Here is a 16,762-nt window from a genome sequence, read left to right on the forward strand (position 1 = left end):
ATGGGGACACAAATACGCGACCGGCAGAGTCAGGCCAGAGTGGACATGGGGACAAGATCCACGGTGGTGGACAGAGGCAGCCATCCTTACACCGGAGGAGCCCGCAGTATTTGCGGATCCCGGTTGGAGGCGGAGAAGCCACTGTCCTGGCTGTGCAGTTGAACCACGACCCCCACAGCGGTGTACAGGTGGCAACAGTGGCTTTGGGGAGTTCTGAGGACTCTAGTGTATCACAACATTGGAGAGCTGATGAATCAGTGACCCGTGGGATGTGCTCAAACCCCAGATCGATCCTGCATCCCCTGGAAGTGGGGCGGTTCTCAGGAGACCCCGTGTAGTAGGCAGCCAGGGTGATCAGGGTCCTCTGAGGGTGACTGTCCTACAAGTCTCCAAGTAGCTCTTAGAGCCCTTCACACTCCTCTGTATTGGAGGTGGGGTGTCGCCAAAGAAGTTAAAAGCGGGGATGGGGAAAGGGAGAAGTTAGATGGCGACGCACGTGACACTTGCAGCAGGCTAATGCACTGATGAACTCGCCCAGTGATAAGAGCAGTGCCCGCCCACTCCACGCCCGGCTCGCAGGTTCAAGCGGTCCCGCAGCGCCCCCGCCGCTCGCGCCTCTGCAGCCTTCGCAGGCGCCGAGTCCAGGCATCCCTCCAGGGCAACACGAGGCTTCCACGGGCAGCGCTGAGTCCGGGTCCCCGGCCCGCCGTGCTTCCAACTGCAGGCCCGGGCCCGCCCCCCAGCAGCAAGTAACGCCGGCCGGGTAGGAGGCGCGGGCAACCGCAGGCGGCGTCTAGGGTTGGTACCCACAGCGCGTTGCTCCCCCGCCGAGCGCGCTCCTCGCCGCTGCGGAACACAGCGAGCACTGCTACCGGAAAGCGTGTCCACGCGCCGCGGGCCTCGCCGCGCGCACCCACTGACACCTGCACGGCTGGGGAGGAGAGCGTGAGAAAGCGATGGGGTCAGGCGGGGCAGGGCCGGAAGGGACTGTGTGGAGAAGCACAGAGTGCCCACCAGGCTAAGGAAGGACAGAAAGAGGCCACCCGCTAGAGGGAGGTGCATTGAAGACATAGCTGCTGAGTGGGCGGAGCCAGAATCAGTGGGAGACCCCGGGAGAGGATAAGGCTTGAATTTCAGCCAAGAGTCAAGGTTTTCAAAGGAGTTGGGGGCGAGATGGAAGGGCTGGGGTGAGGCAGCCTACCATAGTCCTTCCTGCAGAACTTCTTCAGGCTGATTCGGTAACTGCCACGCGCAGGTCTGCAATGCGACTCACAGTCTAGGGGGAGGGAAAGAGCGGAGGCTAGCAGGGTTCCATGCCTCTCCCCCACACTGGTCTACATCAGCTGTAGCCCCCTTCTCCAAGGTCATACCAGTCTGGGAGTCCGGCGTCCACTCACCCTGTGGCTCCACAGGACTGCTTTCTTCAGTGGGTCCAGGAACAGGGGTCTCTAAAGAGTGTGGGAGAATAGTCTGTGATGGGGTGGCAGGGGTATCTGAAGGTCTCGGGGGGCAGACGGACAACAGTAGCTAATGTCTTTGGCTGAGGTGATTGAGACAGAGCAGGGTCACTCACTAACACAGGGCGCCACAGGAGAACGGCTCTGCTGGAAGCCTGGGGCACATCGGTTACAGGTGAGGCCAGTAACACCATCCTTACAGGGACACTGGCCTGTGGTTTGGTTACAGGTTTTGCCAGCAGCACCAACTGGATGGCAGTCACAAGCTGAGGACAGAAACAAGGGGCTCGTTCAGAAGTGCATCGGGGATCTGGGGGAAGCCGAGCGTGAAGGCATGCAGGTGGTAGGCTCACCTCTGCAAGCACGACGGTCACTCAGGACACGGCCTGGGTCACGATAGAAGCCCTCCCGGCAGTAGTGGCAGTGGCGACCAGCAGTATTGTGCCGGCAATTGAGGCACACCCCCCCACTGCGGCGGCCGGACAGTCGGTACAGCTCCATGTTGAATCGGCATTTTCGGGCATGGCCATTGCAGGAGCAAGCTGCAGGGAGGGATCAGTCAGGAGCAGCCCTGCCTGGTCAGAAGTCCCCAGGCTACCCTCCAAGGCCTCACCAAGGCAAGCGTGGGCTTCCTGCCCTGTAGCCCGCTGCCATGGCCTGTCGCAGTAGAAGGGCTTGCAGCGGCTACAATCAGGGCCCTCTGTACCATGCTGGCAGTCGCAGATCAGATGGCCATGGCTGTCCAACAGACACCGTGAGGCATGCCCATTGCACTTGCACCGACCTCCCACCTGGAGCTCAGTGGCTGAGTAGGAGTAAGGGACTGTGACCTCCCGGTCCCTGGTGTCCCCCAGTATGGCAGGCCTTGTGAGTAATATGCGAATATCGGTGGCAGTCACCCAGTCTTGGAGCACGGGGCTGTTGTCCAGATCCAGGCCCTGCGGGCTGCCATCCTGCACACTGAAGGCCAGAAGGCCTCCACCATCAGGCTGGACCTGGGGGGCTGGGAAGCAGAGGGCTTCTGGCCCTGGACCAGCAGGGCCATCAGCAGGAGCAGGCGGACGGCCATAGTCCAGGCTACAGCTGGAGGAGAAGAAGCCCAGGGGGACCCAGCTGCGGCCATGGTCCTGCGACTTAAGCAGGGCCACGGAGGTTGGGGGAGCTGAGCAGAAGCGCAGGCTCACGAAGACCAGCTCAAAAGCCTTCCCCAGGGCCACCGTGAGGGTTACGTTGAAGGGTGCCCGTTGCAGCAAATCGGAGCGCCAACAGACAGAACTTGCAGTGCCCGGAGCAGAGGTCAGGAGATCTGCAGAGTGTGCCCGCTGCGGGTCCGAAGAATCGCAGACGCGATTGGCCGGCCTCCCGCACGTGCTGGACGCCAGCACCTCTCTGCCCAGAGCAGCGTTCACTAGGCCGGGAATACAACAGCGGGGCTCACCGGCCTCATCATAGCAGGGGTCGGCGGTGGCCGGCAGCCCTGGGCTCAGTGCAGCGGTGAGCGTGCCCGCGGTCAGCAGCAGCCCCCAGGGCCAGGTGGGCATGGCCGTGGCCTCTGTGGATCAACCGGCCAGTTTCCGCTCAACAATTGTGCCCTCGAGGAGAGAGCCTAGTCCGCGACTCTATGCCTGCCGGTTCCGCAGTGTCAAAGTAGTAGAGCCCCCGGGCGGCCCCAGCACAGGCCCAGGAGTGGGAGCAGCCACGGGCACGCCCGGGGCCGAACACAGCAGCAGGGATGTTGGCTAGTACTCCTGCTAGGCCTGGAGCGTTGACAGGCGTCGCCCCCGCTCCCGGTGCCTCCGCCCGCGGAGGCCCCACCCGCCGCCGGCCGCCAGCACTCACCCACGGAGGGCCAGGAGGAGCAGGTCTCCCGGCCTCCCGGGAAAGGCCCTGGGCGGGCGGGGCCTGGGGCTCCGGGGCTGCCGCCTCCTGGCTGCTGCAAGGGCGGAGAAGCTGTGCCAGAAGTGGGTGGGGGGCTCAGCAGGCGCGAGCCTGGTCCTAGCCGGGGGCGGAGCTGCTCGGGCCGGGAAGGAAGGAGGGGAGGGGGCCTTGTCCAGACAGCCAGAATCAGAAGCAGATTCAGACTCAGGCTGGGCCAGCGCGGGAGGGGGCTGGGAGGCCCGGGAGTCGGGGGAGGGGCTGGAGAGCTAGGAATGCGCTGAAAGGAGGGGGGCAGCTCAGTCTTGCAGCCCGTAAGGGACCACCCAGCAGGGTCCTCGGCCTGAAGCCAGGCTTTGGCTGCTCCTGGGGTGGTGCCACGTGCTGGGCTGGGGTCCCAGCCACTCCTCCCAGAGGCCCATCATGCAGGCACAACTTTAGGTCTGAAGCTTGAAGTCTTGGAAGCTACCCAGAGTAGGGGAACACAGTTGGGGCTGGTGTACTTGTAGGGTATCCCCAAGGCAGTAGTCTGTTCTAGCAGAAAGAACGCAGGTCTGATTTCAAATCCAAGCTGTGTGGATTTCTGGCTGTGTAGACTGAGTTTCTCAGTTTCTTCATCAACCAAAATGCCTACTTTGTGGAGTTGCTGGGAAGATTTGATGAGCCAACATAGATATCATTCTAAACTAGGAGTTCTGCTAGGGAGCACCTGGGTTCTGCTAAGTGCTGAGATCACTGTTCCTCACTCAGTGGGATTAGGCCAATCTCTTAACCTAAAGCATTCCTGGGTCTTGGTGAACAGTTGTCAATATGATGGCCCCACTGTCCAGAAGGACTTGCAAGTTTGGAAACTGGGTAGGGAGTACAGTCTATTTGATGGCCTCTTGAGGTTCAGGGGTCTGGTCACCTGTTGAGGGCCCCTATGGGGAGGTAAGGAGTGGGGTTTGACACAGAGAAGGACTGGTCACAAATAAATCAGAGTCAGAATCCCTGAACTCGACAGTCTCTGTCCTAGTAGATTTGGGTAGGAAAACAACAAGCCTGTGCCCCAGATGAGTTGCCAGGGCACTAACTAGCTGGAGATGAGCTGAGAGGTTCTTGACAAGAACCAAAGATTCTTCTCTTGCTGCCCTTGTTCCTGGCAGGCCAGGCAGAGCTGGGTTGACTCCACAAAGAGTGGGCAGGCATATTGTCCCATCTCGGGGGCAGAACTGAGGCCCAAAGACCTAGGTTCCTAAGGGAGGCTAACCACAGGCTAGTCTGCAACTGGCCTGGGGGTGCTTGTGTACTCAGAGCTACCATCGTGGACTGAGTGTTCCTGACAACAAGAAAGGAGAGAGACAGAAGCACTGTTTTTCAGGAAAGGAACAGTAGAGCAAGGATGCTGGAACCCTTGCGGGATGAACCAAGTTTGCAGCCAAGGCACACTTGAAGAAGCAGGATGACAGGTTGATAGACACTTGGTTTGACCTGTAGAACAAAGTGCTGACCCTAGCACTTTCTCAGACCTGTTGTCCATACATTCAGGAATGGGTACTGGAGGAACAGACATCTGGACAGCCACAGAGCTCTACCTTTCAGCTTCCTAAAGTGAGCCAGAATGTATCCTTTAAACAAGGAATCATAGGCTGAAGCTATGCTCTTCTCTTTGGTAGATCAAGTTCAGAATTAGGCCTGTCCTACCACCTTCTACACCAGTGGTTCTCAACTTTCCAAATGCTGTGACCCTTTAAACAGTTCCTCATGTTGTGGTGAGTGTCCCCACTATAAAATTGTTTTCATTACTATTTCATAATTATAATTTTGCTACTGTTATGAATTTCAGTGTAAATAATCTGTGTTTTCTGATGGTCTTAGGGGGCCTCTTGAAATGGGTCGAGCCCCTCGGGTTGAGAACCACTGTTCTAGATTCTTCTACATCCCTGCCCCACTCATAGGTATGGGGGAAGCCCTGCTGGGGACAGGAAAATAGGTTCAGGGGAAACCCAGGCTGTCCTCTGAACTTCAAGACCCCAGCTAGAATCTCCAGACTATCAGCCAACTGTGCAAGTAGGACAGGGGGAACAGCCTTTCACCCTAACAGTGAAGTAAGCTTTGTTTCCAGCCCAGCCTCCCTGTGAGTTATGGCTGCTGGGGTCTGCAGAACATGTGATCGAGTCTGATGCCAGTGGAAGCTGGTGTTGGGCTCAGCTTTGTCAGGTCCTGGGGGATGGGGAGGGACAGGACAGGGGCTCAAATGGCATTGCATCACCAGCTCTTCAGGGAGGAGGCTGTGGGCTTCAGATATCTTCTCCAGAATTGCCCTCTGCACATACTCTGGCCCCAGGGCTACTCTTGCAGATGGTGTGCTGGGCATTGGGATAGCTTTCTCCAGTCTCCAAGAGAGGCTTATAACTCTCTGTGGACCCAGCCACCTGTCCCAGCCCCTGACTGAGGCCTCTTAGGCCTCCCATCTCACTGGTCCCCACCCCCTCCAAGCACTTTCTGTAACAAAGAGGCTCCCTGCCTCACACCTGCAAATGCTCAAACTCTGCACGCTCACCCCAATTCAGTCACAGCAGCTGGCTTTGAGGGGAAGGGGATGATAGAGTTTGACAGTTTCAGGCCGCAGGGAGCTGCTGGCCTCTCAAATAACCCCCTGCCCAGCCCAGGACCTACTGTCCCCTTCAGACACTTGCCCCCACTTGTTCTTGCCGTGTACAAACATTTATTAGTGCCTATTATGCCTCCATGTGCCCAGACATGGTGAGGAAGGCAGGTAGCTTCACACTCTTTGCACCCTACACTCCCCGCACAGACGTTTTTTGCGAACCCCCTCCCCTCCACATTATCAGCCCAGCTCGGTCCAGCAATCAAAAGCGAGGGTTGGTGGAGGGAGGGTGTGAGGGGGAAGGGCAGAGGGAAGAGGAAGGGCAAAGGCTCATAGCCCTCCCTACTTCATGAAGGTTTAGAAATAAAGTTTAGGGAGGGGTCTTCTGTGTCCCGCCTACACTGAAATGCAGCACCTTCCATGCCCAGACCTCGATGGGAGCTGGTCCTGCACACAGGCTTAGGGTGCCCGCGCTCTCGCTGCTCCACAAACCCAGCCCTTCCATGCAGCCGAGTGCGCCAGCATAGAAAGGTGGCGGTCAGGAGTCCAAGGCCCGCGCCAAGAGCAGCCAGCGAGATGCTCTGGGCCAGATCCAGGCAGGACCCGCACAGCGAGAAGGTGATGCCCGTGCCAGCTGCACCAGTCAGCACCGCCAGGGCGCCGAAGGGCAGGACGCAGCGCGGCCAGGAACTCCCTGCACCGCCGGTGGCCAAGAAAAGAGTGTGCAGAACTCCAGGGGGTTCTGGGGACGCCAGACCTGGAAGGGTGGGCTCAGGAAAGGGCTCTGGTGTTCTCATGTTTCCGACTAGGTGGCCGTCATCCGGGGTGGGAATGGGGTTGGCGATGGTAAGAATGCCCACCACAGGGTTAGGTTACATCCTGGTCTGCCACGTCAAAGCCAATTGGTCCTTGACATGGTGACGACACCAGGATGCCTGGGAGTTCCACTGCCTCCTCCTGGCGTTGGCAAGGAATTGGGTGGGTGTGGGAGAGTGTAGTATCTAAAGTGCTTTCCCTATCTTCATGGAACCCTTCACAAATACCCTGATTCCACCCACTGTGCCTCTCAGGGTTTGAGCACCCAGAACAATCGGTTGGATACTACCAGGACCCAAATTGGTAGCAAGGTAGGATGGTCACGAAGTCAAGGAATCACTCAGCTGTCCAGAGGTTGGACAGTGTCCTTCTCTTGTAGGATTTATATCCAGCGCCAAAGCAGGACATCAAGATAGTAGGAATAATAATAAACCAAGTGAACCAATCAGTGGAATAATTCTGGATAGCCTGTTATGGAAAGGGGTCCTGGGGTGGGAAACAACGGATTGGCAGGGTTAAGGTGTCCTCTGGATCAGAGCACTTGGGCATAAGCTTTCCAGGTAGCAGTGGAGTGACCAAAAAGGGCTTGGCTAGTTAAATGGATGGTTCAAGTCAGGGACATTCTCCTGGGCCTGGGTGCTAGTCTAACAGCCTCCTCTCTTGGCTCATAGATTCCTGGGTTCTGATCCAGGAGACACTTCTCAGTCCAATGAAGGCCATAGTTTTTCATGTTCTACTGTCTCTCATTTCCTTGAGGCCCTCAACCCAAGCTGTCTTGACTGATTTTGGTTAGCTGGGCTGACCAAGCTGCCTAACCATTACCCAGTCCATACTTGTTACCTACAGACTTTCCCTGGCATTCCACAGACCTGGTTTTACCTCTGTGCACATTTACTGTCAGGCCCCCTGTAGGAACAGTGACCCCTGAGGCAGAGGCCTTGTGGAAAGTCCCTTGTTCTCTCCCTAGTTTGGTGACACTAGTGGCCAGCTCAAAGAAATTCTTGGGACGTGTTAAGTGCTCTTAAAAAAATACTTTAAGCCGGGTGTTGGTGGGGCACGCACGCCTTTAATCCCAGCACTTGGGAGGCAGAGGCAGGTGGATCTCTGTGAGTTCGAGACCAGCCTGGTCTACAGAGCGAGTTCCAGGACAGTCTCCAAAGCCACAGAGAAACCCTGTCTCTAAAAACCAAAAAAAAAAAAAAAAAAAAAAAAACCCAAACACAACAACAAAAACCTAGTAGGTTTTTGGCGGGACCCCAGGCTTCGTGTAACCTTTGGTGGCAGCACGGGCCCTGGCTGTAGGGGGACCATGGACCCAGGCAGGGTCCTGGGCAGCAGCTGGGTCTTGAGGTCACCACCGGACCAGGTGGCAGTACAGGCCACTCAGATTAGCATGGCCCCAGTGCACTTACAATGCCTCAGATCTTGGGCATCCATATGGCCTTCAACAGTAAGAGGAGCCTTGGACAGCAACCTGTGACTTTGGTGTCCCAGCAACATACCACCGGGGCCATCCTGAACTGAGTGGCCTGTGCCTGCACATGGAGTCAAGCCCAAGCTGCTGCCAAAGGCCATGTCTGGGTTGGTCATCCTACTGCAGCTGGGCTCTGTGTTGATGTCTGTGGCCCATGTTGCCTCACGGGGCCACAGGAACCATGTGATGGGATCAGAGGGCCATGCCCTTCACTGGATGCTATAGCAAGAGAGGTGCTTACCCTTGGTCCCACTCAGGAGATGGTCCCACCCCTCACCATGGTGGGAGGGTGAGAGCTGACCCTGCTGGAAAGGGTACAGGGGAGCTGACTCAGCCCCTTGGCTGTTAGGAACAGTCCCAGTGGCCAAGACTAACCAGCTCAACTCCCACCCAGGCCCACATCTGGACCTGGGGTAGGCCCATGCTACCATCTACCGCATCTTTGTCCTGCTGGACTTGTGAAAGGACTGGCCCTGTGGAACAAGAGCCGCAGGATCTCCACGGTTTCGGCATATCTGAGAGGAGTTTCGGTGTACCAGATGATGGTGTAGCAGAAACCAGAGGCCTTGAACAGGACCAGTGACTTGTCGCAATGAACGTTTGCAAGCAGAGCTGATTGGACAAAAGGGTGCACTGTGGGACACACCTCAGCTCTCAATGCCACCACCACTGTGTTAGAGAGGTGGGGAAGATGGAGGGGCGAAGAGGTTTGCTTTTGACTTGTTGTTCTTTTTGATTTTTTAAAAATTTTTTGTTTGGGGGGCATTGCAGGGGAGAAGGGAGGGATTGGGAAATGAGTGGAATTAGGATGCATGATGTGAAAGTCCCAAAGACTCAATAAAGAAATTATGTTAAATTATAAAAAAGTCTAGGGGCTGGAAAGATAGCTCAGGAGTTAAAAGCACTTGGTACCCTTGTGCCAACGGACCTAGGTTTGGTCCTCAACATCCATGTGGCAGCTCACAACCAATTATAACTACAGTCCAAAGGATCTGAAGCCTTCTGGCCTCTGCAGGCATCAGACACACACAAGGTGCACATTTATACATACAGGCACCTACATACACATAAAACATATTTAAATTTATTATTTTACACATACATATGGGCGTTTGCCTACATGTATGTATGTGTATCACATATGTGCAGTATTTACTGTGGCCATTGGAGGCCACTGGATCCTTTGGAACTGGAGTTACAGGCAGCTGTGAGGCATAATGTGGGAGCTTTTAACCACTGAGCTACCTCTCCAGCACCCAAAATAAAGTACTTTTTAAAACCCAGGGAACCAAGGCTGGAAGTCCCAAGCAAGTCCAGGACTGCAGAGGCTATGACCCTGACCCCTGCCCTTTCTTGTCTTCCCAGGGAAGTGACAATTCCTTACAATAGTGGGTGAAGCCTATGAGGTGACAATGTCACAAGTGGAGGTTCTCAATAGGAAGCAGTGACCTCAGGGGCTGCTACAAAACTGGTATCAGGTGACAGTGGGGTGGAGCTGGGGTGGCTGTGGGCAGAGTCAAGCCTGTTCTGATGTGGCTTATGGCTATCGGTGCAGCTCTTGGGCACATGGGGAAGAGACTGCGGGGTCCCAGGGAGCACATGCTGATGGTCCCCCCTCCCTTATACAGAAGAGACAGTCGTATTTTTGAAAATTCCACTTGATACATTCTTCCCTTTATTTTATTTGGGTTTAGGATCCTCTTGCCCCAGCCTCCCCAGTAGTGGGATTACAGGTGTGTACCGAGCACCTCAATGGATAAAAATCCTTAAAACCATAAAGAAACCAGAATACGAAAAGCTCCTTACCAAGTCCTACTTGGATGTAATATAAATACACACACTTCCTAAAGCAGCTCTAGCATCATGCAAGTAGCTTGCGGACCTACAGTAAGAGGAAGCAGAGGTAGCTGAGAAGGGCTTCCCCAGGAAGGCAGAAAGCTGAGCCCTGGCCAGGAAGTCTGGTGACTAAGTGGAGCCGAGGGAACACGCTGACCGCCTCACTTTGACCACCCAGATTTCCCAGTGAAGTTACAGGTATCTCTCTGCTCCTGGCACCTCTGAACTGGAAACTTCCCCTCAATTCCTGTTCATTACACTCCAGCTGAGAGGAGGGGACTCTCCCAGAGAAGCTGGTCTGCCCAGCCGGCTTAGTCGGTGGGGTCATCTCGAAGGACTGTGAGGAAGCGCTCACCCCCTTCACAGAGCAGACTGTACGCAGCCCGACACAGCGCCAGCCATGGTGGCCTTCCTGCCTCCTGGGTGTTTATCAGAGGGAAGAGTTCAGCCATCAGAACCTGGGGGACAGTACAGGGCCACGGCCTCAGTGGACCCTATCCCAGGGCTCCCCGGGTGGGCAATCCTGGGACAAGCTTCCATTCTCCTTTCTGAGATTCTATGCGTCCTGGGCAGGCAATGTACTGGAGAATGTTCCAGATCATATGGGGCCCAGAGGCTCTTGTCACAGCCTATCCCAGGTCCTTCACCTCTTGGGACTGAGCCTCGGGGCCTTAAGTGCCAGCCTCAGTGAGGTCACTGGCTCCTCGGAACCCAGGTACACACCACCACCTCCTGCTCTGGAAGTACCTTTTCCAGATGGATCTGCTGGTCTAGCATGGCCACTCGAAGCTTCAAGGCTGCCAAGGTCTGCAGCTCCTTGGTGCTAGAGTAGAGAAGGAGCTCGGGGCTCCAGGAAGAGTGCAGCTCTCCTCCACAAAGTGATGAGGCCTGAGTGGGCTTTTCCACAAGGCGTAGTCCTGGCAGTTGTTCTGTCGCAGCTATGAGAACAGCCGTTTGCAGTCGCACGGAGTGGCAGCCATTACTAAGTTTCTCTTTCCTTACAGGCCAGTACAAGCACCTCTTCCCTACTTTGAGTTGCCCTTGTCTTTAAGGGATACAAAGCCAAGCTTTTGAAACAACCAGTAAATTGGGTGGTGGCGGTGCACACCTTTAATCCCAGCACTTGGGAGGCAGGGGCAGGCAGATCTCTGAGTTTGAGGAGGCCAGCCTAGTGTACAGAGTGAGTTCCATGATAGCCTGGGCTACACAGAGAAACCTTGTCTCAACACCCCTGCCCCCCCAAAAAAACTAAAAGCCAATCAACAACAACAACAAAACAAACAAACAATACAACCTAGTGTGTGGCAGGCTGTGGTATGTTTGGTGTGAGGGGTTTGCCTGCCTCTGGGCCCTGGTTGGTGACTCTTCACTCACAGGCAGGGCAGTTTAAAGTGCCCTGACCCTAGTTTAGACCTTAGCACAGGTAGTGATGGGGGAGAACCTCACCTGCTTGTAGCACCTGCACCCTGTGGAGACACTGTCCAACAATGGTCTGCAGTCCTTCTAAGATGAGTAGGACTCGGTACTCCTGCATCCAGTCAGTGGGGGCTACAGGAGTTAAGGAGGGGAAGTGAAGTCCGTGATGGTCCCCAAACTCCCCCTGCCACCCTTGCCTTCCACCCTCCATCCAAGTTCCAATCAGGACAACTGACCTGCTGAGAGCTCCTTCTGCATATGAAGTCTCAGCAGTGTACAGGCCTTCCTCAGGCTCTGGGCTTGTGCCTCCACTTCTGCAGCCCCCGGCCTGTGGCTAGATGATCCTGACTGCACACTAGTCAGGGAAACACCTGTGGCCAGACCCTATCCTCCCACCAAAGATGAGTTTGGAGAGATACCATTGCCACAAAGGCCCTTTCCAAATCCACTAGGGTTAGAGCTAAAAACCCCCAGTTCTTTCTAGCCAGAAGGATACAGCCGTCTGGAGTTTGTGGAGGAACTCAGTTTTGGCGGCTCTGGTGACATCTGTGGAGTCACTGGCTTGTATAGCGCTAAGCTGTGCCCACAGACTGGAAGAGGTACAAAGGCAGTCCCGGAGGAGAGACAGGGTTATTTCAACTAAAAAGAGTGGACCTTAGCCGGGCATTGGTGGCACACGCCTTTAATCCCAGCACTCGGGAGGCAGAGGCAGGTGGATCTCTGTGAGTTCGAGGCCAGCCTGGTCTACATAGTGAGTTCCAGGACAGCCTCCAAAGCTACAGAGAAACCCTGTCTCGAAAAACCAAAAAAAAAAAAAAAAAAAGAGTGGACCTTAAGGGGTAGGGGAAGTGATGGACGGGACATACACCTCTGGGTAGGGCAGTAAGGATAACAGAAGTTTCAGGGAACCTAGAGTTACTGACCATGACAAGTGGGCAGGGTATATCTGTGCCAGGAACAGTGCAAACACCTGAGAGGCGCTTACCTTGCCTGACCCTCACAGCACCAATATGAAACAGGGCCTATTACTGTCCTTCCAGAAGGAAGACAGCCCAGAACTTAGAGACCAGCCCTTAAAATCTGAATGGTCACGGGCTGGAGAGATGAATGACTCAGTGGTTAAGAACACTTGGTTCTCTTATAGAGGACAAGAGTTTGGCTCCTAGAACTTACTTCAGGCAGCTCATAACTGTCTGTAACTTCAGATCTAACACCCTCTCCTGGTGGTATACCCACAGAAACACACACACACAATAAGCTGGGCAGTAGTGGCGCACACCTTTAATCCCGGCACTTGGGAGGCAGAGGCAGGTGGATCTCTGTGAGTTTGAGGCCAGTCTGGTCTACAGAGGGAGTTCTAGGACAGCCAAGGCTACACAGAGAAACCCTGTCTTGAAAACCCAAAACGACCAGGCAGTGGTGGCACACGTCTTTAATCCCAGGACTCCAGAGGCAGAGGTAGGCGGATCTCTGTGAGTTTGATGCCATCCTGGTCTACAAGAGCTAGTTCCAGGACAGCCTCCCAAGCCACAGAGAAACCCTGTCTCAAAAACAACAACAGCAACAACAAAAACAAAACAAAAAAAAAAACAAAAAAAAAAAAAAGAAAAAGAAAACCCAAAACAAACCAACCATGAGTGGCTGAACTGGGAACTGCAAAGCCACTGAGCCTGAGTTGACTGCAACAGCTCAAATGAAGCGGATTCTACACACACACACACACACACACACACACACACACACACACACGGACCCAGCAACAGCTCAAATGAAGCGGATTCTACACACACACACACACACACACACACACACACACACACACACACACACATGGACCCAGCAAAAGCAGAGACCTGCTGGTGGGTTTTGCTTGCAAGTCTCAGTGTTAGTGGTGTTTTCCCTGTCTCTCAGTGCTCACTCAGTCTTACCGAGAATTCTGGGAAGCTGCCTTCCTGAAGGCCACAGGTAGTTGCAGCAGGGTCCTGTCAGAGAGAAGCCAATGTTCAGAGCAGCCTCTTCTCATTCTAGGGCTGTCATTCTTACTCTTGGCTCAGAACCCATTAGGGTGAACCTCCTCAACCCCTCTCCTTAACAGTCTAATTGTCTCTAGTTGTCAGACAAACATCTTGAAAATGGCTTCTGGAGTAGCATGGGTGCTGGCCCAGTCCAGAGAGAAGACAGGGCACCAAGCACCAAGAGTGCATCCCAAGCCCTGCAGAGCCCATCTAAAGCCTCGGGGCCTGCCAGGCTCCAGAATGACAAGCCTGATGCCATCCCATCCTAACCAGCTGTTTACTCTGCCTGCTTCAATGCATGACCCTTAAGGGCGGCACCCAGGACTTCCCCTCCCAGCTCCATGCCCTAAGATCTGAACAGACAGTGAGGTCTGGGACGCTTACCCCTTCTCTTTTAGTGTGAAGAGTTCTGTGGCAGGAGGGACAGCTGCTGGGGCCATTTGTTGGTCCCTGAGGCCTGGCCCAGGCCTGATAGCTTGGGCTCCTGTTCCCACTTGGGTCCTATCTCCCCTTGGCCGAAGTCTGCACTCTGGGTCTGCACTCCGGGCCGAGACCGTGGCCCGTTGTACACCCTTGGTGGATCTTGCACTTGATGCACGGCTGCCAGCTTGGCTGGGGACCTGGGAATGGGCAGGGGCAGTAGCACCAGAAGCGGTTGCATTAGATGCAGATGTCAGGCTGGGAGTTCTGTCTCTCTGTCCAGCCTTAGACACGACTCTCCTCACTCGTACAGCCTTCTCCAGTGCCTGGGTCAGAAGCTCCAGCTCTTTGAGGTCTTGAGCATTCGGTGTGCATGCTGTGAAAGTCAAGTACCACGCAAGAGTTCCTTGCACTGTCCCAGGATGCCCCTATGACAACATGCCAGAGAAAGGCCAGGGGCAGCACGAAGAAAAAGCAGTTGAGATTTACCTGGAGTTGCGGCCTCTTCCTTGGTTTCTGGCTCCGGAGCTGGGGTCCTGGCTGGTTCCCTGCAAAGACAGGGCAGCCATGGCATGGCCCAAACAGACCCTACCCCTAAGCAGATTCTCAGCCTGACCCTGCAGGATAAGGGAGAGGGATAGCAATGGCAACCGGCCTCCCAAGTGGGCAGTTGACGTGGTCTCCCAGCCCCCGGGGCTCCGCATAAAGGGTCCGAGGAGGCCCCTGCCAGGAGGTCCCAAGGTCCGCGTACCAGACCTGCAGCAGCCGCCTGGAAACGCGCAGGCTCCGCTCCAACTGCCGCTGCCGCTCAGCGCAGGAGTCCAGGGCGCCCTGCATTTCCGCCACTAGCCTAAGGACAAGCACCATGTGAGCCTCGGAACCCCGCGCCCACCCGCTCGCCCATTCCCTCCCGTCGCACGAGACCCACCGGCGCGCGCAGTCCATGGGTAGTAGGTAGTCCGCTTTAGCTCCAAGCATTTTTGCCGCCACCACGGAGTCCAGCACCTTCCGGGTAAAAGTCCGCCCACTTCCGGCTAGGCTACCCAATCTTGAGCGCAGCGAAAAAGACCTCAAAAGTGAGAATCCACCTCATTAACCAGGCTCCGCCCTAATTCCACCCCCCCCCCCCCCCCCCCGGCTCTGCTGGACTCTGGATAACCTCGCCAGGGTAGATAAGACTAGCTCGCTTCCGACTTGGGTGACCAGATAATGCTCTTCTGGCAGAACATCCATGCCATGACTCTCTTTTTTTCTTGTTTTTTTTTTTTTTGGTTTTTCGAGACAGGGTTTCTCTGTGGCTTTGGAGGCTGTTCTGTAACTCGCTTGGTAGTCCAGGCTGGTCTCGAACTCACAGAGATCCGCCTGCCTCTGCCTCCCGAGTGCTGGGATTAAAGGCGTACGCCACCAACGCCCGGCCGACTCTCTCTTTTTTTCTTGTTTTTTCGAGGCAGGGTTTCTCTGTGGCTTTGGAGGCTGCCCTGGAACTCGCTCTTGTAGATCAGGCTGGTCTCGAACTGCCTCTGCCTCCCAAGTGCTGGTATCCATGACTCTCTAATGTTTGGTTTTCTGTTTTAACCAGTTTTTGTCCTGCTGACCCCAGGGTCACTTAGCAGTCAAGCATATGGAAGAAAGATGACGTTTTAGAAACGGGTCAGGGGACAGGAAGCATGGGAATGAATGTCACATAGGTGCCGGAACAGACAGCAACGAAGCCCCGGAAATCTGGAGCGTGTGGCACCGTCATGGACGGCTGTGAAAGGGACAGATGAGTGACTAGGAGGGGAGGCTGAGGCCCAGATAACGGCGGTTAGGAACAGCAGGCGGCAGACCACATGTACACACTTCAGCTAAGGCCCAGCAATGGTCTTTGCCCAGTCAGGTCAACTTCCACTTCGTGTTTTTCAGGACAGGGTTTTTCTATAGCTTTGGAGCCTGTTCTGAACTTGCTCTAGACCAGGCTGGAGACCCGCTTGCCTCCTGAGAGTGCTGGCATTAGAGTGGGTCACTACCGCCTGGCTCACTTCCTGGTTCATAAAGCTATTCCTGTGCCATCTACTCCATTAGTGTATTTCATCTGAAAACTCATTCTGTAGACAAGGATGGTCTTGAAATTACACAAATCTGCCTACCTGTCTCCCAAATCTTGCTAATATATGTGTATACACACACATATATGTATTTCTATATTCTCAATTAAGCCAGAATGCATGTGAAGCACGATCTCAAGTAGCCTAAACTGGTCTTGAGTTTACTATCTGAACTCATGATCTTCCTGTCTTCACCTTTTTTTTTTCTTTTTTTAGCTAAAACCCTTTTTATCAGTAAGGCAGTGGTGGTGAATGCCTTCAATCCCAGCATTTGGGAGGCAGAGGCAGAGGCAGGTGGATCTCTGTGAGTTCTAGGTCAGCCAGAGCTGTTACACAGAGAAAGCCTGTTTTGAAAAACAAAAACAAACTTTTTACTTGTATGTTTGTGTACAGTCTGCATGCCTAGTGTGCATGGAGGCCAGAAGAGGGAGCTGGATCTCCTGGAACTGGAGTCGTGGATAGTTGAGAGCCACCATGTGGGTGTGGGAATTTGAACCCAGGTGTAGGGAAAAGGGTCCTGCAAAAGAAACACACCCTGAGCGGAGCCAAAGAAACATGCTTTGGCCCTGCAACCAAACCAAAGAAATGTACCCTGACCCTGAAACCAGTGCCGAAGGAACACACTTTGCCCCTGGAATCAGAGTCAGTGAAATAAATACACTCTGGCCCTAAAATTGGAGCCAAAAGGCTAAAAATAAAAAGGACCAGAAAAGAAACACACTTTGGCCCTGCAACCAGAACCAAAGAAATGTACCCTGACCCTGAAACCAGTGCCA

General features: G+C 54.7%; 2 protein-coding genes across 4 annotated transcripts; both read right to left on the bottom strand.

Annotated features, from left to right (window-relative positions):
* Window positions 1-464: 464 nt before the first annotated feature.
* Window positions 465-3,369, bottom strand: Ntn3 (netrin 3). Of its 2 annotated transcripts, none has more exons than XM_040748225.1 (6): window positions 2,071-3,369; window positions 1,811-1,999; window positions 1,574-1,723; window positions 1,371-1,448; window positions 1,202-1,276; window positions 465-931 (listed from the first exon to the last, which is right to left on the bottom strand). In XM_040748225.1, exons 1-6 carry the CDS (start codon window positions 2,996-2,998, stop codon window positions 582-584), a joined length of 1,770 nt encoding a protein of 589 aa, XP_040604159.1. In that variant the 5' UTR covers window positions 2,999-3,369; the 3' UTR covers window positions 465-581. The 2 variants fall into 2 exon arrangements, with proteins under 2 accessions (XP_040604159.1, XP_005081688.1); XM_005081631.4 differs by having other exon boundaries at window positions 1,398-1,448; window positions 2,071-3,364.
* Window positions 3,370-9,874: 6,505 nt separating this feature from the next.
* On the bottom strand, window positions 9,875-14,986 carry Tedc2 (tubulin epsilon and delta complex 2). 2 transcript variants are annotated; one of them, XM_005081735.4, is made up of 10 exons: window positions 14,828-14,986; window positions 14,651-14,749; window positions 14,389-14,447; window positions 13,864-14,275; window positions 13,393-13,446; window positions 11,961-12,054; window positions 11,701-11,812; window positions 11,495-11,596; window positions 10,796-10,986; window positions 9,875-10,506 (listed from the first exon to the last, which is right to left on the bottom strand). In XM_005081735.4, the coding sequence occupies exons 1-10, from the start codon at window positions 14,875-14,877 to the stop codon at window positions 10,360-10,362; spliced, it is 1,320 nt and encodes a 439-aa protein (XP_005081792.1). In that variant the 5' UTR covers window positions 14,878-14,986; the 3' UTR covers window positions 9,875-10,359. The 2 variants fall into 2 exon arrangements, with proteins under 2 accessions (XP_005081792.1, XP_021089502.1); XM_021233843.2 differs by having other exon boundaries at window positions 14,389-14,516.
* Window positions 14,987-16,762: the final 1,776 nt, after the last annotated feature.

This window comes from Mesocricetus auratus, unplaced genomic scaffold (genome assembly GCF_017639785.1).
Source record: "Mesocricetus auratus isolate SY011 unplaced genomic scaffold, BCM_Maur_2.0 Super-Scaffold_100007, whole genome shotgun sequence".
Lineage (NCBI taxonomy): Eukaryota > Metazoa > Chordata > Mammalia > Rodentia > Cricetidae > Mesocricetus > Mesocricetus auratus.

What these genes read in the sequence shown, in the direction of transcription:
- Ntn3 (XM_040748225.1), bottom strand. Translation starts at nt 2,998, where the DNA reads ATGCCCACCTGGCCCTGGGGGCTGCTGCTGACCGCGGGCACGCTCACC. An exon ending in GGAAGCCCACGCTTGCCTTG is followed by an intron (nt 2,000 to 2,070) that starts GTGAGGCCTTGG and finishes CCCTCCCTGCAG; the next exon opens with CTTGCTCCTGCAATGGCCAT. An exon ending in GTTCTGCAGGAAGGACTATG is followed by an intron (nt 932 to 1,201) that starts GTAGGCTGCCTC and finishes TCTCCTCCCCAG; the next exon opens with CCGTGCAGGTGTCAGTGGGT.
- Tedc2 (XM_021233843.2), bottom strand. Translation starts at nt 14,877, where the DNA reads ATGCTTGGAGCTAAAGCGGACTACCTACTACCCATGGACTGCGCGCGC. An exon ending in GGAAGAGGCCGCAACTCCAG is followed by an intron (nt 14,276 to 14,388) that starts GTAAATCTCAAC and finishes TGACTTTCACAG; the next exon opens with CATGCACACCGAATGCTCAA. An exon ending in GCAGCTTCCCAGAATTCTCG is followed by an intron (nt 12,055 to 13,392) that starts GTAAGACTGAGT and finishes TACCTCTTCCAG; the next exon opens with TCTGTGGGCACAGCTTAGCG.